Source organism: Gymnodraco acuticeps, unplaced genomic scaffold, assembly GCF_902827175.1.
Source record: "Gymnodraco acuticeps unplaced genomic scaffold, fGymAcu1.1, whole genome shotgun sequence".
Lineage (NCBI taxonomy): Eukaryota > Metazoa > Chordata > Actinopteri > Perciformes > Bathydraconidae > Gymnodraco > Gymnodraco acuticeps.
In genome coordinates, this window is record NW_022990647.1 from 374,489 (window position 1) to 400,917 (window position 26,429).

Below are 26,429 nucleotides of genomic sequence, written 5' to 3' on the forward strand. Positions count from 1 at the left end.
GTAATGACTCTGAGTCATATGATCCCCCTGCGCAGTGACACTAATGGCATTAGCCTGAATGAGAGACCTGCTGCGTGGCCTCCTCCCGTCCCTCATATCCCCGTTTCCTCCCCTCTCTCTTCCTCTTCCCTGTTTCCTCTCCTCTGTCATCTCCAGCTTGTCTTTGAAACGTTTCCCTCACATGCATTTCTTTGTTTTTGGCAGACGGTTGCTGAAAAGATTTGGCCTACTACTAATTGGGTGTCATCTTATAATGGCTTACAATCAACACACTCAGTGTTAAACATCCGAGATATCAATCAATGTTTTCAGGATTGGAGTCAACTCGCAGTTCCAAATTAAAAGAGGATCAAGGGAAGCAATTAAGAGACTCAACATGAGATGCGCCTGTTAGGAATTATCCTTAGAATTCACAGGGAATTGTTGTTTTTGATCTCTCAGAACAGTGGTTATTTTACATGTGTATAACAGCTTTGAAGACATACTGATTATGGATTTTCGTCTTATGTCTTATTAGAACACAAATAAAAGGAAACATTTTTGTCTAGGAAATATGCTTATTTTCTTTCTTGCAACTGAGAAAAAAATGATACTTTCTGACGTGTGTGTGTGTGGTAAACAGAAAGCCTGCAGCTGGTTAGCATAAAGACTTAGACTTAAGGCCCTGACACACCAGGCCGATTTCGGCTGTTCTCGTAAGTCGGGAGACGAAGCGTGTTCTGTCGCCCAAACTCAATTTGGTGTGTCCCGCACCGTCGACCGTGACACGCCTTATTTGGACTGCCAGACCCGATGCATGGCCGATTCAACATGTTGAATCGGCCATGCATCGGGTCTGGCAGTCGGACCAAACAATCACTCTGATTGGCTGTTCAGCTAGCGAATCAGTGCATGAGAAGCGAAACGGAAGTGAGGGACGTAAACAAACGATTTAAGAAGGCACACACAGACTGTTATTCATTTTCATCTCATCATGGCGATCTGGAATGACGGAAACGAAGACCTGCTCATCACATTGATCCAGGAGAGGCCAGCTCTGTACGACATCACAGAGAAAAGGTACTCGAACCGAGTAGTGAAAACCGGACTCTGGCGAGAGATTGAAACGCAACTTGGTTTCTCGGGTAAGATTATCTTTTTCATCAATTGAGCTCTTTAGCAGATATTGTTGGCTTTTTATTGTTTGCCAGCGTACAGTGACGTTAACGTGAAATGTAATTTGTTATTTCAACCTTGTGTTTTGTTGTTATCTTGTTGCTACCTGTGCAGTTTGGCACTGCATATAGAAATGAATTGGACATGCTAACTAGCCACAATGCTTACATCGTTTATTTGTGTGCTTCAGAGAAAGAGCTGAGGAAGAAGTGGGATTCTCTGCGAACCCAGTACACCCGGTACAGGAGACTTGCCCCTTCGGGTAGTTGTGGAGCACAAAGGACTGGCAGACAGCAGTGGATCATAACCAGGCTGCAGTTTGCACACGCTATTTGTTGTTGTTTATATCACGCAGTCTGTTCTTCTTCTCTGTCTTCCGGTTGTTGCCTATTTTTAATGACGAATACACACTACCGCCGCCTGCTGGTAAGGAGAGTTATTGCCACTCACGCACTGAAGTATTTGCGGTGTGTTCCCGTGCAACACATGGCCAAGACGCAGGAGAACACCGCGACGCAACAGCCGACGTCGGCGAGTCCTCTGGTGACTGCTTGGTGTGTCAGGGCCTTTACTCTGTCCAAAAGCAACACATTTGATCTGCAACCTCCTCCAAAGCTGATTAATCATGTTTAATCTGTTCAAATTAAAACAAAAGTCGGGGGTATGATGGACTATGTTTTAGCCACAGGGAAGTTTTAGTGTTGTTACATCATGTGCACCCACGAGAGACAATCCAGAACGCAAATTATAACCTTTGGATTTGAAACTAGGCTAGGCTGGAAGTAGCCTTATATTTACCTTGTTGACATGTTAATAGTATTGATCTTATCCATGAACTGTTGGCTATAACAAAAAAACATGGAGGTGCAAGATGTAAAACATATGACTCTTGCAGCAAGCAGCTAGTCAATAGTTGACTTACCAAAGTCTGGACAGATGGTCCTCCACAGCTAATAAAATAAATGAAGAAAGATGTGAGTGAGAAGTAAGTGGGGAGCCTAGGAGAAAGAGAAGAGTGAAGGGAAAAGGAAAAGAGCAGCACAAGGACCGACACTGAGTCACACAGCAGGACAGGAAGTCTTACATGGAGACACCCTTCCTTCCTGTCAGCTCACTGATCACCAACAGTGGACACCATTCAGTCTCACATCACAAGACACATGGGACAAGTATTATGCTGGGTAGTAATGAGCATTGCACTTTGTTAAGGAGTTGTACTACTATGTATTACCCATAGTAAAAAGTGCAGCATCGAGTCAAGCACTCTCACACACACACAACACCAGTCAGTAGGCAATCTTTTCAGGGAACAGTAGCATTTTCTCACCTTCTGTTTTCGATTGAAGTGCCTGTGATGATGAAAAAATACCCAGGAGGTATATATTTTATCATTCTCAGTGTTTTATTTTGGTAAAAGCCTACAGGCAGCAGGATTAGGACACACTGAAGTCTTAGCAGCCAGACAGTGCATTTGAGCCCATTGATCAGCAAAATACTTTGTAACCAAGCACAGAGTGCCAAAGGCTGAAAGAGAAAGGAGCATTGAGTTCCAGATTTATATGAAGCTCCCATCTGTTAACATGCTTTTCAGTTATCTCATTGTGCCTGTAGCCTAGCAATACATTTGCATATGAGCATTAGATGACTGCAAATATAATTTTGACACCTTCAAAGAAAAATGAGCGGGATTTGATGTAATTTTCGCAGGCAGACACTGGCTAACTTAGCCCACACCACTAAGTGTGATCTGTCATAACAGAGGAAGATGGCACATTTGATACCATGCATCATTGCTCCACTATTGCACCCAATATGGCTGGAGATGTTGCCACTTCTTATTTAAGATACCTTGTTGAGTTATTGAAAATGATTAACACTTTGGAGAAATGTTTGATGAGTTTTTTTGTATGTTGTCTAGCATGCGCAATAAGGCCCAGCCAGGAAACATAGAAGAAGGGCACACGGCAGAGAAGAACAAGTCTGCAAGGCTGAATAAAGTATGTTTACAAAGTTTCAAAACATGTATTGTTTAAATAGCCTTGTTTCATGAGGAAGGAAACACGTGTTGTGTTGTTGTAGCGAAACACTGAATATAACATAGATTTAAGAAAACATATTTAAGTTAGACCAACATATCAATGCAACAAGTTTTCTGATCAATGATGTCAGAATTACGTCTTTCTTTCCGTAGGTCCTAAGTAAAACCGTTAACAAAGCAAAGCAGTAGTGGAGCAGGATACAGAGCCCAGGGATGTGGGTCAACAGACTGGAGATTCCCACTGTCACAGGAGACTTCCCCTTCCATAGCTCCACACAGGATATGAGCAATTTCCTCAGAGCCTAGCTTCTCCAAAATTCCCAGAAATAATTTCAATGAAGAGGGTCATATCTGGGGCATCTGCTACATCTACCACATAGAGTATGTATAATGTAACTTATGTATGATCATTATGCTGTTGCATGTGTGAACAGTTAGCAATTGTACATGCAGTTGTGATTGCACATGAACACACTCTACTTTGTCAACACAAACATCTCACAGTGGTTTCACTGAAAATGATAGAGCCCAATGTGTGACTCATGTTGTAATAACCTGATGTCATGTGTTAGCTGCAGAGGTATGAATGTTTGCTCCTGACTTCTGCTGTGTCACGGTCACTTCCTGCTGCAGTGTGTTGGTGTGCGAGACAGATATTCTGGGTGGGGCTGTTGTGTAATTGTACAGGCTAAACTCAGCTGTGCAACACACTGATTTGTCCATGCACACTTCCTGTCATGACCATATTTGGAAAAAGTTTCAGAAAGGTAAATAAACATGCTTTGATACCTCGGCTGTTGATTGTGTAAATATAGTACAACATAATCCATAAAAAGATCATTACCTTTTATTAGAAAATATTCTTTACGATTTACAAACTTTCTCAGATTTGTGTTACGATTTTTAAAGATTACAGTTTATCTAAGAATTTTATGTATTAGAAAATAAGAAACCATTTAAAGTTAATTCTGAAGAAATAATACGACATTTTCTATTTCCCTAAATTGTAAGGGTTTATATGTGAGTTGGTGTGCAGATTCAATACATGCACATTTGAGTTTGTTTCAATTATAGACAGAATTACTACATGTATTTGCCTTTTTCGGATGCCACTGGATTACTTACTGTGTGAATGAGCTGATTTATTGTTCTTGGTAATGTGATGATTTTAGGAATGTTATGAACATGACACTTTGGCACTGTTAAGGCTAATATAACTATATGTTGGTTAGAAATGTGAGAGACATCCATACTAACGGCGACTATAAGGACAAATATATCCTGAGAGCTCACACAAACAAGGCAGTACGGAAATACACACATACTTCTCACTATGACAAATGTGGCTCTTTCTGTAGCTGTTATCTCCCACAAGGTTTCTTTTTTCTGCCCCCTAGTTGCTCAGGTTATAAAACAGTATTGCATAACAGTGCCTCGAGAGAAAGGTTTGATGATGAATCTGGACTCATAACTTGGGGGAGGAAGGAGGCAGGCAAAGAGAGGTATAAGAGGAGAAAATAACTATATCAACAAACCTAAACAGGAACAAGGTATCTATATAAAAATGCTCTTCCGGTCTCGTCTCACCAAAGAAAACACACACCCTGAACTGAAAAAGCACAAAGTGACAAATTCCTAGAAAGGCATGTCAACCCAGATTGTAGTAAAGAGGTGGCGTGAATGACAGGATATACCAGAGTAATGATGACAAGATGCAGAAACTCAGTGAGGAGGGGGAAAAGATGATGGAATGAGAAAAACAAATGGGGGAGGAAGGTCATGGATGTCACAACATGTTAGTCAGAATGCTGACGTTGCCGTGGTGACAGGAGGGTAACACTAGGGTGGTGGGAGGCTGTCACATGACCCAGGATCAGGCCCTGGAGGAGGATGCCACAAACCTTTTCCTGACCAGATAGGGGGAAGGAAAGGAAAGGAGGGCAGGAGCTGAGCGCAAGTTACGTGTACGTGATAAAGTTCAGCTCTGAACAAAGCAGGAAGCAGAATAATGCAGCGAGTGAAGACAGATTTCTTTCCCCAGAAGGCCAAGGTTCAGATCACACTACATCAAGCATCCTGTCCTGCTATATTGTCCAAAGCTCTACATTTACTCCCTCAGGAGCCATGTGAATATTTTCACCAGCTTTTAACTGAGCCTAGTTATTACCCTGTTGACTAGTTTGAGATGTACGCATCACATCAATACTAGAAAGGATTTAAACTCAGATAACTGCTTGAAGACAACCAACTGAAATGGCTAATATTAGCTGGATTATAGAGTATCCACTGACCTCGCAACATTCCACAAAATAAAACAATTTACCTTAATTGACTAAACTTAAGGCCAATAACATTAGACCATAACAGCACAATTTGATTTTACCCACTGATTATAAACTGCATAAACTCTGAAACTCACTTTCCGACATGCATGTATAAGAGACTCACTATTCACTAAAGAAAATCATTACAGACTTAAGGGACTTCATTGGATGGTGCTACAGATAAACTAATGTTGACCAGATATAAAGGGATTTAGTAAATCCCTTTAAAACTAGCTCCTAGTTTTAACCAAACTCAAACCTCTGCCAGAGATGGTGTTTTGTTGCAAAATGTGTTAAATGTCCTTGTAGTGGGTGTTGCCATAGTTAAAGGGTGTTGGTATTATTATATCATACACAGATTCTCACCAAGGAACTGTCACAACCAATAGTTTCTAACTTTTCTCTTCTATCAAAATCCCTCACAGAGAATGGCCAGGTCCAAAGGATGTTGTTTTCCCTTCTCTAAATATGGCCTAATGCATCACTTCTAAACATCTGTTGACACAAACAAACAAGGAAGTATTCAAGGCCATTCACTTCTTGTAAGTCTTCTGACAAAAGACGTCAGCCTGTCATTCAACTGAGAAACCAAGCAGGCACAAACCTCAGGAGCTACATCTGAGGCCTGCTGCAGAGCACCAGCAGCAAAGTCACTGACGCAGTGCGTGACTCACTCAGACCAAAGCTAACAGAGATGTTATTGAGAATGTATAGGCATCTCTCGAAAACCATATATACCGATACAGAAAGATCAAACTGCAGCCTGCCATGCCTTCACATGTATGACCTGGTTTTTTCCCACCATAATTAAAACCCTTATTGCAACTGAGCTCAATTACAAATCGGGTCCTTAAGCATTCCTTTTCCTCACTGACACCAGTGAATAAAAGCTATTTATCATCCACACACAGGACTTTGCGAGTAATTAGTCCTGTCTGTCTGACTAGCTCAATTGGCCTAGTTTCCTATTCAGATGGAGCTTTGATGCAAACTAAGGCAACGGTGCTATGATTATCTAAAGATGGGTATAAAGAGCAGTTGGACTGCTTGCCAAGTGGGATCCATCTTGTGACAGAGCGGGGCGTGTCTGGAGGCCTATATAGACACACCCTGCACTCTCGCTGTTATCCCTTATCTCAGCTGATCTCTCCTTTTCTCTAACTTTGTTTGTTGTAGCTTCTTGGTGATATTCTTCTCTTGTCTATCAGAGTGGTGATCAGAAGAGAGAGAAAAGCCTTGGGAACAACAAGGGTGTTACTTCCAATCAGACTTGAAGGACAACTGCAAGGCCAATGCCCTGAAATGAACCACAAAGAACACATGAATGCCACTCCTTGTCACAACTTTCTCCCCTGATCCATCTCTCTTTCAGTTCAGGCTAAAGGCATGTCCAGACACTACAGTTGAAGGAATGACAGGAATGAGAGGAATTCTGGGGTATTCCCATCCCGGCACAGTCAGCTCTCTGAATGAGAAGGCCGCTCCCTGATTTACTGAGAGAGGTGAATCAAGACACAAATGGATAAACAGTCACAACAGTTTTAACTCTTAACTGACACTTGCTATGTCCGGACGAGATATACAATGAGAAATAGTAGTTCACACAATCAAGCCCACTCTTGTGTATGGAAAAAAGCAGCAGAGCAGCAACATTACTGTCAGATATAGCAACATCTAGATATTAGAAGTTCCCTCACAATCTACTGTCAACTGTATGGTAAGATGTTACACTTAAATAAAGCATGGCCAAACTAAAATGAATAGTCTCATGGGCTAAGTAATAAATGGGTAAATATGTAACTGACAACCAATGTTCCTGTGAGTGACAACAGAGGAGGTGAGTGCAGCTTGTGTCTGCTCAAAAACTTGGTGTAGGAATGCTGCAGGAATCTAAACTGCAGTGGGCTTAAATGTGCACAACGTGGGTTAACTGCAGTGTGTGTGTTCATCTGTGACTGAAGGAGAGAAAAAACAAAGCTAATTCAGCCTTCTAGGCTAAGACAAACAACGAGTGAATGGTCATTCCTGTGTTGTTATGGTAATGGCTAACAGCGAAATGACTGTGACACAAACTATAAAATTAACAATGTTGCCGCATATAAACTAAATGGTCAACAGTAGAAATGCTTATAGAGTCAAATGGATTTCAGAGAGCATACTGCCATAGAGTGCATAACACGCACATGTGCCAAGAAAATCCAGGCGAAAACCACACTCTTGAACACAACAGAGCCTCAGAAATAGCATGATGACGCTGGGAGAAAGAGAAGTCTGTAATTCAGCAAAGAGCCTATATAGTGATTAAGTCCCATGTAAAAAAATGCAAACACACACCACCCACTCTCTCTGGCTGTGTAGCAACACTTCCTGTCAAAGCAACCGCTACCAACAGCTAAATATAAAGAGAAACAGCACAGACCCTTTGCAGCAAACGATACATTTAACCCTTATCTTAAACATTGAACAAAATCTATATTTAGTTATTTGCAACCAAGGAAAGGCAATTATTTGTCTAAGGCTGTACAAATCTGCCCCCACAATTATCAGCAGGAATAAGCTAAGAAAGTTAAATTGCACTCCCTGTCATAGCAAAGAAAATATATGTTTATGGCAACGGAGTGGAAGATGATCAAAGAGACCGACACCCTCCTCTTGTACAGTCACCATTCCAGCAGTGACTGAACGCCCATAGGTCACAAGGCCACCCCCAGCAGCCATACCACATCCCAACCCCCCTTAACCATGGCAACCACATCACATGACTATCTCCCATGACCAGCAACCACTGACAAACCAGGCCATCCGTAAACCTGATCATAACCGATGTCCTGTTGGTTGCATCTGAAACCAATAGTTATCCTCATTACATCTGTTACATTAAAATAAAAACACTGAAATTGAAGAACGCAACTACAACATACTAAGACCTAATATGCTTAAACCTATTAAACTCAATACCACACAAAGAGTCTACATTGGCGCTGAGTTGTGCAGAATTAAAGGTTAGGAAGTGAAACTTTTACCTTCTCACTTTCTACAGAGATAAATCAAAGGAAACAGGAACTCGACAGGCCCCTTTCTTTCCAAAGGGCAAATTCTTCAGCTATCAGATGTTTATACCACAGCAAGAGACAGAAGCTGCGCAACAGTCAGAGATGGAGGTGTACACGTACAGTATCTGGGGCATAGCTGTAATAACTTCTCCCTCTTATCCACTTACAGTTAGCAATATTATTTTAAAAGGTAGAGTTCAAGTTCAGCGCTGTGCATGTCTAATCACGCAACCTGTATCAGTGTCTTGGAGGAAACCTGCCATCAGTTTTGATTTTAAACAGGTGTGAACAAGCCACGGCTTGTGATGGGTGTAAGGAAGATTTGAGACCTGCTGCTATCAACAGCCAGACAAACACAAAGCACATCTGGACTAAAGCTCATGCTGTCAGCTTAGGGGAGAAAAATACAGTGTGGGAACATGGAAATGTTTTCTACTAACACACAGAAAGAATCGGCAATCACTGTAACATATGTCATTATCATAAAATCTCTTTTTAATACCACAATACTAACGTTGACCCCATTTGCCCAGCTCTTATGTACATTACTCTTTAATTGCACCTGTTGGATGCAATATTCAAGCTGAATTGCTCCTGTACCCTGACCTCCTCATGCCCCACAGTCACATGGTGCAGGCAAGGCCAAAGAATGCATATGATAGCATCGCTTACACTGGCTAACAGGCACAGATACCCGGTCCACAGAGGGGTCCGAGTCTGTGCAGGGCGGTGACAGGCAGACACATATGCTCACACATACCAAAACACAACATATACACAGTATACAACTTGAAGACCAGCACATATTTACCCAGAGAAAAACCGGACTCTATAAGTAAAGCTTGTGTTGCGTTTGTTTACTCCCCCGCCCCAAGCCATACTGCGGTCAGGCAGCCAGAAGGGGCTAAGTAATCCCTGTAGGTAAACAGAGGCGGATCGGGGCCTGCTCAGTCATAACGGCCTCTCCACATCACACACACACACACACACTGCACCCAGGCTGAAGATCTGGGCTGAAACACTGCTACACCCACAGTTAAGAGACATGGCTCTAGAGCAGCACAGCCTGGCTTTGGCTATCAATGCACTGATAGACTGATAAGACTGACAGACGGATAAGATAGACGCATTTTCCTCTTGATGACATTGTGTTGCTGAATATGGTAAAGGTAAAGCAAATCTACGAATCTACTTAATAGATTTTTAATTTACAATTATCTTTACACAAATTCTTGCTCTTAGGAACGGAACATGCGCTCCATAGCCTGACAATAACCATCCTTACATTACCAGTGTCATGTTTGTAAACAACGCAACATACAAGGTTACGAGGTTAGTTTGTCATCCATTTTAGAATTAGTCATAACATGTGCACACCTTAGTCTGGTTGCTTTCAGCTTTTGATTGTTCACATTCAACACATGCACAGTAATCTCAGCGTTAACCACACGGAAGGTTTTGTGTTTGTGAAAAAATAGCATTACAGGGCTTTTTGTCCGTTTGTGTTTAAGGGGAAGTCCCGTTACTGTAAACTATGCATACAACAACATTTCCTTTTTTATAAACTGTATTACTGTGGTTTTTTTGTAGTAAACTCTTATTGTTGCAGTATGTAAATATACTAAGCTATATTAAGTAATGATAAACTGTTACCTAAACTGCTCATAACATCTTTGTTTGGGATCAGCAAACTAGCAATTATGGATACACAATGAAACAAGTGAACAAAGAGAAAACACAGCATGGTTTCTTTAAAAAAAAAAAATGCAATTTGTATTAAAAGTCTTGTTTTTGACAGCCCATTGTTAAATGGCTGGTCTGAAATTCATCTTACAATCAGGTTAGATTTTTCAACGGTACATCATCACATTTCCTGTTAAAAACAACAAAATAAACATAAACAGAATTTGATTTAAGTGGTCTGGAAGGTAAGCGTTTGGTGTTGTCATTCCAGTACCTCTGCATTTCAAGATATGTTTGGCCAGACTAAGCAGACATTGCAAAATGAACACCTTAGACTTAAAAAAGGCCAACGTAAAACATACAGAAAACCGCCATTCCATTAACAAAAAGCCTATTGTAGTTTCTTTTCAGCCTCCACCCCTACGAGATTATCCAGAAGAACAGTTCCCTAAATTGTGGATTGCCATGTTGAAGGGTTCTTTTGGTGATATGTAGGTTGGCACTAAATCTGAACTGCTGATTTGTTTAGGAAAGGCACTCGACACAAGGGCGATCGGGTCCCCATGTCACTTCAGTTAAGGTCCTCTCACACACTAAAGAGGAGATGAAGAAAAAAAAGTGGCACTCATCACGTTTACTCCACCAGCAGATAAGTGGGGTCAATTTATTTTGACTTTGGAAAAAAATAGGATTTGGAGTGTTGTGGAACGTCGCTCCGATAATGGGTTAGGGAGATATCACCAAAAATCTTTACCCGCCCCAGACTTTGCAGTTTATTTAACAAAATATACTCTATCTCTCGGTCTTCTTATACAGAAACATCAATTTATGAGTGTCTTTTAAGTGTTGCCCTCCATTTCTTTTCCATTGGGGTTTAGCTCCAGTTGTGAATACAGTTGGAACTGGTGAGGGGGTTGTTGCTGAAACTCTGGATCTGACACTGTGTTGACATCAATGGTGGACACTGATCGTGCAGCAAAGATACTCCAACCCAGTAGAATTCCTGAAGAGTGGACCCCTCCCTCTGAGTCTCAGTTGCTCCCCTCCTCCTCCTCTCGTCCCCCTGCAGCATTCCTCCAAGGCCAGGGTGAGAAACGAAGAAGAGCTCAACAGTACACACTCGCTGCAACACACTGCCACAAACAAAAGATAGGAAGAGCCATGAATGAACTACAACAACCTCTGACAAAAGTAAAAACACATTTAATTTAAGGCTTATTCTGGGAGTCTTGATTCTAGGCCATAGAAGAACATCGGAATCTCCTGACTCCTGTTAACCTCATTCTGGAAAATACAATTTGAGCTGTTGTTTAACAACTTCAGACTATAGGTGTAAATATTAAACTACTAACTGTGTAACCCTTATTTAAGTAACTCATAGCTTGTCCCTCCAGTTTAGACACTTCCCCAATCTGCTTGGCAAAACAATAGACTGCAAGTACCTACTGTATGTCACAAGTGAAAACTAACACTGAGCTTGTATAAACGAGCACTGACATTTAAATGAATACACAAAAAGGCTCAAATTAAGCCCAGTTGAGCATACATCCGGTATGTCGCAGTGCATTTATCTATAGGCTTAGTATTGACATGTGCTGAGAGGATTTCAGTAAGTGTAATAAGTAGCCTAGGTTACTGGTGGTTACATAGTGTCAATTAATATCATTAATGTCAGCTTAACATTTCAAGTGTATGGTGTCTCAACTTACCATTGCAAACTTAAAACCGAGCAAAGAATAACACTTTATGGTTGTCCTTTTTCTTAAAGAATGACACAAGACGAGCAGCACTGATCGTCGCCATTAGGTGTTGAAGAATAGTTCATCTGTCGGACAATCTCTGCAAACAGTTCGTCCACCGACGTTTTATTTTTGGCAGAAGTTTCGATGAACGGGCAGTTCCATTCGTCCGCCAGTGCCTTCCCCTCAACGGACGAGACCTCCCTCTCCCCCTCCAGGTCCACTTTGTTTCCAACCAGAATCATGGGCACTCTCTCGTACCTTTTCACCCGAATGATCTGATCCCTCATAGGCTTGATGTCCTGGAAGCTTTGCTGGTTCACCAGGCTGTAGACCAGGATGAAACCCTGCCCGTTTTTGATGTACAGGTCTCGCATGGAGGCGAACTGCTCGGTCCCCGCCGTGTCCAGGATCTCCAGGACGGACGGAGAGGAGTCCACCTCGATCTCCTTCCTGTAGAAATCCTCTATCGTGGGGTCGTATTTCTCTATGAAGGAGCCCGTCACGAACTGGACGGTTAACGCGGATTTCCCGACCCCTCCGGATCCAAGAACCACTACTTTGTACTCTCTCATGGTTCTCAGCAGACAGTCCTGCTTCCTCTCCGCTGTGAGCTAGCCGCCCTGCTGGGTTTCAAACGGCTCACCGCTGCGCCTCCGCCAGCACTTTAGTACGGGCTCTGCTCGGTGGATACGGGGCGTTGCCCTCAACTATCGCTGTACAGGGGATAAATACGGCTGTTTCGCACCCACGCTCAGCATTTCTATTGTGGCATGTTGAGTTCCCGACGACAGCCCAGCCGGTTCTTGAGCGAGCTTCCCCCGTTTTCGTTCAAGTAGCCACCGTGCGCCCGTTCCTGTCTTTGCTGGAGTCAAGTCAAACACTTCCGAAACAATCTACTTCCTGTGTGTGCTTTCACAATAAAAGTTTAATGACCTGATGTGTCGAAGTAAATCCCAATATGTACAGCTAATTGAATAAAACAATTCACATGCTGCTTGTGTAGAAACAATGTGCGTAGTATTCTCTCTAATTATTACACAGACGTAATAGCGGATTATCACATTATTGAAATAAATATACAGGCTTTATTATATCCGGTATGGTTCTTGCTAACTTTAGCTAACTTGACGTCGTGATCCCTCTGTGCTTCCTGCCCACACTGCGCACGCAGTCTGCGTCTCACGTCACTCAATACATACAAGTGTTTAGTTAAAGGTGCAGTCCGACTTATCGCACTGTCAGCGCGGCTGCTACTCACTACCCACGCAGACCTGCAGCCACACCTTAGTTTCGACATTACTGATCCTGAGGTTGACAAATGCTTGACTCATTTGCACACAAGTTACTGGAAATACCTATTTGCTGCAATGTGGGCCGTGAGATAAGGTGTGTTGCTTAACCCCCAAAAGCAATTCAGGGCTTATCTTCTTAAACTCCTGGTTCATCATGAGTTTCAATATTTCCAAAAACACAATTTAATTCAGTGTGTATCACAAAACAATATTTCACCTAAAATGTTAAACATTTTCCCAATTGTGGGATAGTGGATTTTACCTGTAATGTATAGCCTACATAGGCCTACTGTTAAAAAATACCCGCAAGTTCTGATGAAAAAACAAGAACATGGAGGATGAACTTACAGTTACAAATCACATGAAGCATGACTCCACATGACACATCATAGGGCTTTTGTCTTGCATGCCCCTACACTCGTGTGCATATTTTGTTTTCTTGTTGAAACCTAGCACCATATTTATCTTAATTTCCCTGTTCACTGACTTGTGCAATCGAGCCTATTTCTGTATAGTCTGTCAGATCAATCTCTGTACCACAGGCAGACATGTCAGGAAGAAAAGTTTTTAGTTTTTCTCTCAAACTGTTCTGAAGTTATTCCTTGACTCAATAATTGTGGTGTAATCTTTAATCCAAAGGAAAATACATTAATAATAACAACTTTAATTTATATAGCGCCTTTCATTAACCCAAGGTTGCTTATTGGTAATAAAATCAATTATTTAAATCTTCAGATATCCCCTTGTGTGTGTTCATGTGGGTGTGTGTTCATCATAACATCCACTGGTAAATCGTGAAACATTCACTGTTTCTAATCAATGCCCGTCAGCATAGCGCAGTGATGATTAAACCACTTGTGACCTGATCACCCCGAGGGATAGCTGGGAAAACTCTGCTGGATCAATAGAATCTTAATTCATCCACAAATCACAAACAGTCATAAAACACACACACGTGCAGTGCGGTTACACCCATAAATGGGGAAGCACATTTGTGAGTGAGTGCATTGATTGTTGAAGCTTTAAGAGAAAATATTTCCATACATCTAACATGGATACAGACATTCAGGGGATTTTGGCTCTAGTTTGAGTAATAGGTGAGACATGTGAGCAGCTCGTCATGTGGGCTTTCCAAGTGCCCTGCAGCCAGCCCCTCCCTAAATCGTGTTAACAAACAGAAAGTCAAGTCTATACAGTGGCGGTTCTACAGGGTGGCACGGGGTGGCAGCTGCCACCTCAGAAAAATGCCTTGCCACCCCAGCTGCCACCCCAGTTGACAGCTTTGTTTGAAAAAAAAGTTGTGGCTCATCGGACATTTATGAGAGAAAATCTCTAATGTCCGAGTGCAAGTGAATGCAGCACAAGACGTGAGCCTTGTAACCCCTCCCCGGCCCTGGAACGAGCGTGGAAATATGATTGGCGGCGATTTCATTTGAACGGGGGACAGCGCAAAACGAGAAGCATTTCGCATCCAAGTCATGGATGTATAATAAGAACTGGATACAGCGTGGGAGGCGGGGCCTCATTCATTCCTATGAGAGTTGCTCATTAGCGCATGATGATAAAATGGCCCAACTTTTGAGAGAGTGAAACGTCACAGATTATCCGGCATTCCTGAGAATTACCCGTATTTGCGCTCATAGCGCATGCGCAACTTTAACCAAAATGCTCGTTCATATCAAGCACGTCAATTTGCGTACACGTAACAGCACCGCGCGTTCATGACAACATGGATTTGATATTAACGAGGCGGCAGTTAGCAGCTAGCGGCTAGCTAGTAATGATGCTAATGTACACATCAATTGTTATGTACTTATATTACGTTGTAACAGGATCTAGTGATATCCAAGCAACAGAGCTTCATTTAGCATGAAATAATTATTGCACTGTATATATACACACACAGTGCAATAAGCTTCTTAGTGCAATAATAAGCTACAGGGACGTTAATCTAACGTTGGTAATATTAACTTTATTCAATACAACATTTACGGTACAAGATTTAATCATACAGCCCATTATTAGCTCCGTGGCATGGCAATAAGGCGATATGGGTCCGTTGTTATTGTGCATCCATGGGTAAAGATAAAGTAATGCATGTAGTGCTGAACACGTAACATGAACGTGCAGGGGGGCGCGGTCCCGTGGGTTAGATGCGCGTTCATAATGCAGAAGGAAATAACTCTCAGAATAACGTTATTAGCACATTTTTACAACTTGAGGAACGAATGTTTTTAATAAGGGCTATACAATTGTTCATACTGGGTTGTTTATTTAGTTAAAAAAAAAGTATCCAACGATTTACAGACCACTCTTTCCCCATGTAAGTCAATGGGAAAAAGTGTTTCCGGGCCTGGCAACCAAACGGATGTGCAGTACCGCCATTTGGCCACCACGAATATTTTCATCTGAGTCCGGCGCACTTCCTGGGGGCTTGATCCAAGTAGACGGAAGGAATTTGCGGTCAGTGGCGGCGCCAGGGTATGGCTGGGGTAGGCTACAGCCATATCAAGAAATGGCTTAGCCCCACCATGAAAAATGATGTTAAGGTAAGCAAAATAAAGTCCGCCAACTCGCGCGGAGTAAATTGCACAGACAGCAGTTAGTAAGATTGATTTCAGTAGCCACTTGTCTGGAAATACCGAAGACGAGAAACGGTTTTGAAAACTTTTGTCACGTAGTGAGCGTCTTCTCAATAGCACATATTTGATAATGTCTTCTGGCCAATCAGAATCACGATAACGGCGTAGTGTTGTTGCAGGAAGTCCCGATACATCGATACAACATTACGTGTTGATAGAAATCAACACGTAATGAAATAAGACCCCACGGTTTGATGATTGATAGGTGTGTGGGCTGTCTTTCATTTTGACACACAGAACAATGGGGGCTATCCACCCTTATCCACAATGTAAAGTAATTCACAGCCTCTTCCCTCTTCTCTCTGTGAGGAGCAGCAGGTTCAGCTTTCAGAACAAAGTAACAACAAATTAAATACCATTCATTTTTTTTAAATAAATCGTGGAGTAATAGATTTATTTATTTTCTTCTCAAGAGAGTACCAGAATGTGTATTTTATGTTAGTATTTCAAAAAATCTCCTGGGGGAGAATCCACCCAGACCCCCCTGCAGGGGTTGGGTTTTCAGCATGTCAACTCTTTCACCTGTGGGGAAATTGCAGGATTGGCTCCAGGTCGCCCTTTTTATTTACTACAAGACAAATGTGCCTTTTTATTTCATACAGTTCAATTTGGATTGAGACAGGGAAATAATCTAAACCTCACGTGTGGCGTTTCACTGTCAAGGGGAGCGTGTATGTAATTACATTGCAAATACTGACTTGAGCCCCACCACTGTATGGGTTAGCCCGACCATAGATTAGAACACAAATACTCTGGCGCCGCCACTGTTTGCGGTCTACAATGACAGAGAAGAGCCTGTCAAGTTTGGCATCGAATCAAAACGCACCATAGCTTTAAATCTTAATAAGTGAGGCGTTTTGCTGAACAAGATGGTAATCGCCACATTCAGCTGTTATAGGCATGCCAACTTGATGCTCTGCTCACGGATGAGTCGATGAGAATAATAAACTGTTAAGATGATGACCTTACGTGTGTATATTTTTTTTTTCTTTGTGGGGGTCTGCCCCCAAAAAACAGTTTCAAGTCCTGAGAAAGTCAAATAAGACGTAAAACTTCACTGCCCAGCCAAAAAAAAGTAACCACTTTGATTTAACTAGGCCAGTAGGTAAGGACTTTCCACTGGATAATAATTGCAGCGATGTATATGTTTAAGCTGAATACACGTTTTTTAACCCTAACTGATGCAGTTAGTCACTTCTTTAATGTTTGTTCTTTCTGATGTAAAGTCAAGGTTGTAACTGTTTGCAATGAAGTTGTGGGGCGCTGAACTGTTCTTTTGATTATTTTGATATATGATAGTAATTACTTGTCTTTCAAATTTGAAGATGGGTGAGCAAGCATCTTGAGGAACATTCATCATTAACTCCTCCAAAAAATATAGTTTATTTAATAATAACACTGAATATCTGAATCATAACAGTGATTCTGATAGGAATAATATGATTGTTAATATTATCATATTCATTCAGACAAACATCGATGAGACAGTTAATTAATGTACTTATTGCAGCAGTCTGCATAGATTTGGTACCCCTGGTATTGTTCAGTTACTTAAAATTCATTAAATGATGTCTGCCACCTCATATTTATATGTAAGGCTTTACTGATGTGCCACAATAATGTCACCTAATGTTATTGAGTTAAAATATTAATATTGTGGCTTTCCAAGTTAACATTGATTGATATGACTGCGATTAAATCAGCATATACAGTACTTCTGCCAGGGGATGCCACCCCTGAAATTCTCCTGCCACCCTCTTGCCACCCCATGAATATTTGTCTAGATCCTTCCCTGAGTCTATATGAAGACAATCAGCATTCTGCCCCATGGGGAGTGAGGGTAAGGTGAGCTTTAGCCTTGTGATGTGTATTGTCACATCTGTGAGAGTGATCAGCCTAAATGTAAACTAGGCCATCCTGTCAGAGTTTGTTTTCACACACCACTGATAATTAGATATGGTTACTTAATCAATTAATGTTATGCCAAAACACCAAGGTGCATTCTCCACAACAAACTAACAAAGAGATGTTTGATAGTGAAGGGTGGTCTCTCATATAGTTGTCATGTTAAGTACCTCACTCTGTCTTACATAAGTTTGGTGACAAAAGACAATATTTGCAGGGGGATTTTTGTTGCTGAATTATGACTTGATGTTAGTAAAAACAGGTTTGAAGTTGTTTAACTTGTATTTGCCAAATACATTGGAAAGTGCAAGACTCAATACATCTTTTTTTTTGTTACAGTAACCATGAACATTTAAAGAGGTGTGACTGTGCCTCTACTGCTGCTCAGCAGGGTATCATTATTGTAAGTCGCTTTGGATAAAAGCGTCAGCTAAATGCAATGCAATGTAATGTAATGTATCACAGATATGGATTTTCAGAAAAAAGTAACTTTCATGTTGCAATGTTGAAGCATAAACACATGATTAGGCTAGTTCCGACTGCTGAGGCCTCATAATAGCTTTGGCTGAACTTAAGATTTTACTTGCAAGTAACAAGGATTGTAGACATTTCCCCCCCATTTCTTACACTTTATGGCCAACTAGGAGGAGGAATGATAACAGCAACATTAAAAGACTTTGGTGGATGCACTATTTCAATGCACATATGGCCATGTGAGTAAACCCTATAGTCCTACATGTATTTGTCTATATTTTAGTTGATTCAGAGAACTGGGAACAAGCTGTAAACACACATTGCTATATCATCAATTGTAAGTCGATATTGTAGAGGAAACTTCTGTGTAGCTATGCAGTGGGAGTCACCGACTCAGGAAGGAGACACGGGAAGAGCAGTAGCTTTGATGTCAAACACATGATGGTTTATTTGGAGTTAACGGCCGGAGGATTCACATCACAAGTCCAAGAGTCAGAGGTTCTGACTTCACGGTAGAGTTGCCACGTCAATTCTGGAGAGCCTCTCTCTTGCCAGCCCATCTAACTGGTTTCGCAGAGAGTAAACAACATATTTGAGAAGATAGCCTAAACAGTGTGGGAACATTGAGCTACTTGCCTCGGACACCTATGACCTCGAAGATTTCACCTTGGAGTCCACAAATACAGAGAAGGAAGTGTCCCAGTGTACCCACAACACAGACCATCTGTGACCCAGTATTGACCGGTCACAGAATGGGAACAATAACATTATTGGCTAAGCAGCCTGTGTCCTTAAAGAAGGTAAACAGACATCAAGGTTTGTCCTGTATGTCACATCTTGGCGTCTATGACAATTATTTCCATAACAGTCCTCTCTTTTTATCATTTATGATAACCTAAAAACATTAGTCTAATAATAATTTGGTCAATAATTAACTCAATAGGCGTCTCCAGATTCGAGTGTGGTCTCACCTTACATTAATTACATCACAAAGTAGAATAAGATTGAAACATTCAATCACAATGATTGATACAGCCAATCATAATAGGAAAAATCATCTCTCATCAGTGTTTGATCATCTTTTGTCAAAAGCATAATAATGAACACATAAAACACAGGTGCACAATGGCTAAATATTTGTTTTAAACTAATATCTTTTATCATTTACCATTAGTTAATTTCATTCATCAAACTATAAAATCAAAACCAGCTTGCCGCTTTAAAGATTTACTTCAAGGCAATCACTAGTCAAAAGCATTTTAAAACTCAGGATCGTAAGAGATCCAGCTACAAATTCACAGTTAGAGTATAGAATTCACAATGGTGATTTGATCAATCTGTAATCTGCAAAAGTGCAGTGTCCTCAATTTTAGGATTACTTTTACCGTTTACTCAAATACGCTTTAGTCAAGAGTAAGGCACTTAGTGAAATCAATACATTCATTTTAGTCAAGTACATTGTTCAAAATCTGAAAAGGAAAAGTTAGGCAAATATTCAAAGACGTTTGTAAAAACCTGGAAAGGAAGGATTAAACATTTTTAAACCTTGAATTATTACATTTGTAAATGCTACCACTGATCTGTACCAAATTAAGTCTATCAATTATTCCTATTAGCCATACTTACCTGAGCATCTACTTATGGTACTTGGAAAGGATTATTCTGTGTTTATCTAATGTTGAATGTATAATATCAATTTCTTTAAATTATACTTCTCTAATTTGAGGATCGAATATGCTACATAATTGTTATATGAAATATTATAAATATTTGTTTTGGGCCAAAACTGAAATTAATCCAGTACTTGAAACATCATTGTAGGTCTTTCTATGCATGGATAATACATTAAAGAGTAGTGTTGTTAAGCCTGATTGCTGGATTCAAATCCACTAGAGTGCATGTACCTATCCAGAGGGGAGCCAGAACTTGATAGAGCTTGTCGCCGCACAACCAAACGTAATCTTGTGGCGAGCTAAACCCCACATCACTGGGCCAGGCCAGTTGTATTGCTCACGGTTGCGTTGTCGTTTTCCCAGGCGAGCCGTCATCACGAGGTGGGAATGCTCCATGGGGTGTGTGTGTGTATTCCTTCGGTCGATTTTGTGACACGGACAGTCAGACTCCGCACACCGGTAACACAAACGAGGAACCAGAGAGCATATGGAACCGCTCAGCTGGCACTTGCTTGTGACACCTTGTGTGTAGTGTGTTTTGGTGTATGTAGTGCAAGTGTGGTGCAAGTTGGTGATTAGGACACATCACTTGTTGTCATCTACTTTTGTTGGTGATTAGGACACATCACTTGTTGTCATCTACTTTTGTTGGTGACTAGGACCTTGCAGTGGCTGGCGTGGACCCACGTAGCTCTCTCTCTGACCCTTGGCCTTCAGAGCTGTCCTACTGTAGTTATTGGGTTAACACTTGATAGGGATGTTTTCCTGAGTGCAGACAACTCAAGGTAATGGATTAGCACATTATCATTTAAATACAAAAATAGGATAGGCCCCTCAGAATTATTTGGGAGCCTTCCTGAGACATGCACATGCATAAATGTAAGGTTTGTGTTAGTCATTTAACATGCAAGAATCATAAACTCATCAGTCCAAAGTAGAGAAATGTTATTGTAATTTAAAGGTGAGCTAGTCCCTGTGGATATCACCCCTTCTCAATGATTCTAAATGTTATATTAATTCACCATTTACCGTTTGACAACATATTAGTTTATCAGAAATATTTTCCTCTTCCATAAAACAGGTTTGAGAAATAAATGTTCCAATATAAAATCAATTACTCAATATAATTGACTCTTCCCTCCCTTTTCTTACATATGTCTCATATGAAATAATAACTTAGGAGTCTATTTAAGCATGGTGTAATCTATTACTCGAGAAGACTCAGTATCACCTGTGTGCAGCTTACAAAAAAAACAATTGTGAGAAACATATATTATGCAGGAACTGTATACCTTTGTTGAAAAACAAAGCATATCTGATTTGGGAGGAAAAGCTTCTTCCCCTTAACATCTGAGTCACTACTGAAGGCATAGCATGAATGATAGTGGGTGTCTGAGGGTGTTTTTACTGAGAAATGTCAAACACATTCAAAACCTTACATTTGAAAACAGGTTTGCATTCCTTCTCTTAAAATGACGTTATCATTGGAAACAATAAAAGCTAATTGTTTTGATGTAGAATCTATCAATTGAATTGTTAGAGCAGAACAGAATGGTCGTATTGTAGCCTGAGTACCGTGCAGCCTTCAGTTTCACCAGGTGGAAACATTGTCCATATAATGTGAATTCATGTAGAACTAGACATTAAGAGGCTCCTGACATTAGGCCTATTTACAAAAATAGTAGGGGCTTTTAACAGCTTGCCAACCTACAGGCATCCTCTGCATAGCAGTATGAATAGCCTTAAAAAAACAACCCACTCTGCGGTAACGAGAGTCATATTTCTGAACCAAATGCCCTAAGTTAAGCCGTTAGTCCCATCTGACTGACCCAAGGGTTGGTGCTGGTGTGACCGGGAGGCTTCCAGGTGTTCAAAGCAGATGTCAAGCTTTCAGTTCATGGCTTGGTGGGGGGAGTGGCCCACGTGAGACAGTATTGTTCAGTTTGAGGAGCGGCATTGTCTCTGGAAGCAGGTAATGGTGTCCATTCTCATACCAGACCATTAATGTAATTTCATGTAGAGCAGCCATAGCATCTCTGTGACTGCACTCAGAACTGTGTCAGAACTGGGTGATTCTTAGTGAAGCCGTCCAAGGCCATAGACAGAATGGAACCACGTACCAACAAAAGGGACACAAGGTCATCAATGTCTCTCTTTACCATTGGCCTAATTGCACAACAAATTAGTGGGAAAAATGTGGAGCACTAATCCATCATGTGAAATGTTGAGTTAATCTAAATAATTCCTTATGGGTTGAAATCAAATTAACATTAGAACTAAAGTCAGTCATAATTGGACTTTGCACGGATCCGAATCTAAGCAATACACCATTTCCCAGCTCTGTAATGAAAAGGATAAGAAGATTAGGTACATTACAGGAGTGTTCCACACCCAAACATGCACACTTATCTTATTCTAGTAGAGATTAGAGGACAAGGTCTAATGTTGTGAACAAAATGATCAAATCAAAGTTATTTTGTTTATTATATGTTATGTACCTAATTTAATTTAATAATTAATCTTGAATTACTAATAACTTTAAAGAAGGCAACAATTTACAATTTGGATGAAGTGATTACTCATCCAAAGTGTGTGTGTGTGTGTGTGCCCAAGGTTTAAAACATTTGGGACAGCACAGCAGTGAGAATGTTATGAGAACCAATCTGTTGTTTATACTAAACTCGAAGGAAGCTAGACTGGAACATTTTAAATAAATCAAAACACTTGCACATTAATTAAATACATTTCACATTTAGCTCGAGCTGGGTTCAATACTTTTCTTTATGGTATTTAAAATTGGGCTCGAGTAGAACCCCTGGATTTGGCTTGCAACACAAAGTGATACTGATCTCTGTAGGACTTGGAAGTGTTATGATTCAAAGTGCCTGTGAAAGAGAGGCCCTTGGAAAACAACACCTATTTTGTAACTGTAATTACTTATTTTAAAGAAATTGCAACATTATACTTTTAAAGAATTGCTCAATTAATTTAACACATTTATTATGCACACAATAAAAACTTCAACAAATATATTGATCCTGGCTTAACCAGCAACCTTTACTCTGTTGTTCATAAGCTCGGTTTCAGAAAACTTGTCAGTAGTTTAACAACTATTTTAATTTTAGTATTGTCTATGGAGACCAATTGGTTGATACTAGAAATAATTTCAAGCAGTTTAATAAAGAATGTTAAACTATTTTTAAAACTGTAATTGAACTTCAACTTATATTAATTACCTGATTCCAGTGGCCAGTTGGAACAGAATAATTAACGCAGTTTCCATTTTGCTGCAACAGCGCAAAAGGTTTCAACAACAATCACCATTATGTCTGAGTCTAGTTCTGTCTTATCTGCTTTGTTTCGGAATGTGTTCAATACATTACGTTTTTATTCATTATTACTATACAATACATAGATTAAGAATAAATGAAACAAATAATACAACATTGACCTAAAACCAGATTTTGCAACTCTGATCTCCTCAGGCAAGTCTCTGAGGGTCTCGGGGCGCAGGACGGGGCATAGGGCTTATACAAGTTCACAAAGATATCTTAACATACCAGCAATACCATTTAAGAATGGATTATTAAAGCAATATAATCTTCTTTTCTTCTTACACCTATATCGCTCACCCTGAACAGTGTGCTTCTTGTTTACATGTTCCCCTGCACTCAGAGGCAGGACATAAAAACACTTTTTATTTTTCTCAGGTCATTTACTTTTGGTGAGATAATTAAAGTTTAGTTCATTTTACCCTGTCTATGGACTGATTAATTATTAGTTGTTACAAAACATACACAAGACGGCGGGACAAACCAATATAGACCCCCATACAAACAATCAGACAAACAAAACATGAACTCGTAATAAACACCAGCGCGACAGCAAAGCTCATCCAGCTCAATTTAGTCCGGATTTTAGAGATCTTAGAGGGGGTGGGGAATTAGTGGGGCGTCTTCTCACGCCTCACCCTTGTATACAAGTGATTTATCGGTGCCTGAAAGCCGTCCAAGAGCGGTAACTAGCTTATCCTCTTGCGACAACCACTAGGCTATTTGTTTCTAGTGGCGCTGTGCCCCCCCGATCGGAGCCCACAGACTTTTCCCTGCCCTTTCTCTCCAAACAGCTCAGTTGACTCTAGTCCGTACGACCAGCCTATATACACTTGCTATCGAGTTCACCTCAAGGTGAAACACAGTTTGCCTATGCTTGCTTGCCACTACACACCTCTGATCAATTAGCCTATATTTTTATGTATGCACTCCTGACCGCTACCTGCTCCAGAGAGCCGTAGCACATCGGGTGATGCACGCACTTCGCGCTGGCCCGTCTAACCATGAGAAAAGCGGTCCTAAACAACGAGTGCTTTTAGACCGTCCCGTTTGAAGGACGGCGGTGCCGTGAGTTAAAACCTATAGGCAATAAGCTGTGACTTTCTCCCTCTCAGCCTGCACTGCTCCAGCCCCACACACACACAGGGAGGTTTTACACACACACGCAAGGCTGCAGCTGGAGCCGTGTTTTTACAGAGAGGTGATAGCAGCAAATATCTTTGGCTGCTTATTTTCAACTGCTATGTTTGGCCGCTAAGACCCTCAAAATCCGGCGATTTGTCCAATACAAATCTTTTACATTGCTTTCAATTCACACAGAAGCTCCATTTCACTGATGCCCTTTCCTTAAGGTATCTCTAAACATGAGCTGTGTATGCCTGTATGGCCCTTCCGTCCCGAGCAGCACACACAGAGGAAATAAGCCAGGACTGAGTCCCCAGACACTGATTCCCTGGGTTTATCATCCCCAAATGTTCATTAACCAAAAGGAAACGCAGCCGATCAGTTTCACAGGTAATTTTAGGATACCGTCAATCACAGATTCTGGTAAGGCAATGTCCAAATGTAGATTTGAAAATCACACTTACCAGCCCTGTAGATTTATTGGCATCCTGCCGACAACGCCAATTTGTAGAGGAAACTTCTGTGTAGCTATGCAGTGGGAGTCACCGACTCAGGAAGGAGACACGGGAAGAGCAGTAACTTTGATGTCAAACACATGATGGTTTATTTGGAGTTAACGGCCGGAGGATTCACATCACAAGTCCAAGAGTCAGAGGTTCTGACTTCACGGTAGAGTTGCCACGTCAATTCTGGAGAGCCTCTCTCTTGCCAGCCCATCTAACTGGTTTCGCAGAGAGTAAACAACATATTTGAGAAGATAGCCTAAACAGTGTGGGAACACTGAGCTACTTGCCTCGGACACCTATGACCTCGAAGATTTCACCTTAGAGTCCACAAATACAGAGAAGGAAGTGTCCCAGTGTACCCACAACACAGACCATCTGTGACCCAGTATTGACCGGTCACAGAATGGGAACAATAACATTATTGGCTAAGCAGCCTGTGTCCTTAAAGAAGGTAAACAGACATCAAGGTTTGTCCTGTATGTCACATCTTGGCGTCTATGACAATTATTTCCATAACAGATATTGTAAACCTGTTGGCAAACACAAGCTTTTATACACATCCAACAGATAAAGCATCATCAGCTTTAACCTGAAGTTATTATAATAGCGATCTAGTTAATGTATCATAGGTCCAATATTCTCTCTCCTTTTAATTTGAACTCTTAACATAAATCGTATGCTTTTTAGCTGCTTAATACACCAATATGTTAACTTAAGATAGTCACTTTCTGTCTGGCTCCTTTGAAATAGAGATTTTTGTAACTCTCTTAATACTTTAACTCTCCTTGTTACAGCTTCTTATAACCTCCACCAAGGGGCCTGGGCTCCTTGCTCCTGACCAGCACTTTAATCTCATATCGTCCCTAGCATGAGCTAATTGAAATAGCCTGAAATAGCCCAAGGATGGCCCCTTTGTGATGTATTTAGTAAGAGGTGAACGTCTACAACAACAGAATAAGATGTAGTGTGAAAGGTCTTTAAGTCCTGTGAGAGTGATTGAAGAGACTAATTAAAATGTCTGAGACTAGTGAGCTAATTAATGACGGAGATAAATCCCCTCCAATGTTTTAATCCTGCAGGGACTGAGAGGCTTTTTAAACACAATGCAGGCTGTCATCTTAAAATAAAAATACTTGCGCCATTGTAAGGCCTATGTGGTTAAAATGCAATGTTTATGGCCTCCTGGCTTTGGATTATTTTATTATAAGTTCTTCACAATTTTTCCACTCATCCACTGTGGCAATGTGTGTTTTGATTTATGAATAATTCAGATGGTGGGATATGCCCATTCATCGTTTCAATAGCATCAGAGCACAGTGTAAACAAAAATGATTCCCAAAGAACATACTGTGATTTAGCTATATAAAACCACATGTATGGCCATAACGTGAAAGCTATCTTACACATATTTTTTCTTATTAAACAGTAATACTAAGGGCTATGGATGTTAAAATGTCTAAATGAAATCCTCTATTATCTTTTCCT

The 26,429-nt window shown here is 40.9% G+C and overlaps 1 protein-coding gene and 1 long non-coding RNA gene across 2 annotated transcripts; one reads left to right on the forward strand and one right to left on the reverse strand.

Moving 5' to 3' along the window:
• The first annotated feature begins 1,613 nt into the window (after positions 1 to 1,613).
• Positions 1,614 to 3,983, forward strand: LOC117554827. The gene is made up of 2 exons (XR_004570324.1): positions 1,614 to 3,152; positions 3,347 to 3,983. It is a non-coding gene; the product is annotated as an uncharacterized LOC117554827 (long non-coding RNA).
• Positions 3,984 to 9,757: 5,774 nt separating this feature from the next.
• On the reverse strand, positions 9,758 to 12,863 carry LOC117554826 (ras-related protein Rap-2b). The gene is made up of 2 exons (XM_034229373.1): positions 11,963 to 12,863; positions 9,758 to 11,386 (listed from the first exon to the last, which is right to left on the reverse strand). Exon 1 carries the CDS (start codon positions 12,565 to 12,567, stop codon positions 12,016 to 12,018), a length of 552 nt encoding a protein of 183 aa, XP_034085264.1. The 5' UTR covers positions 12,568 to 12,863; the 3' UTR covers positions 9,758 to 11,386; positions 11,963 to 12,015.
• Between the last annotated feature and the right edge of the window lie 13,566 nt (positions 12,864 to 26,429).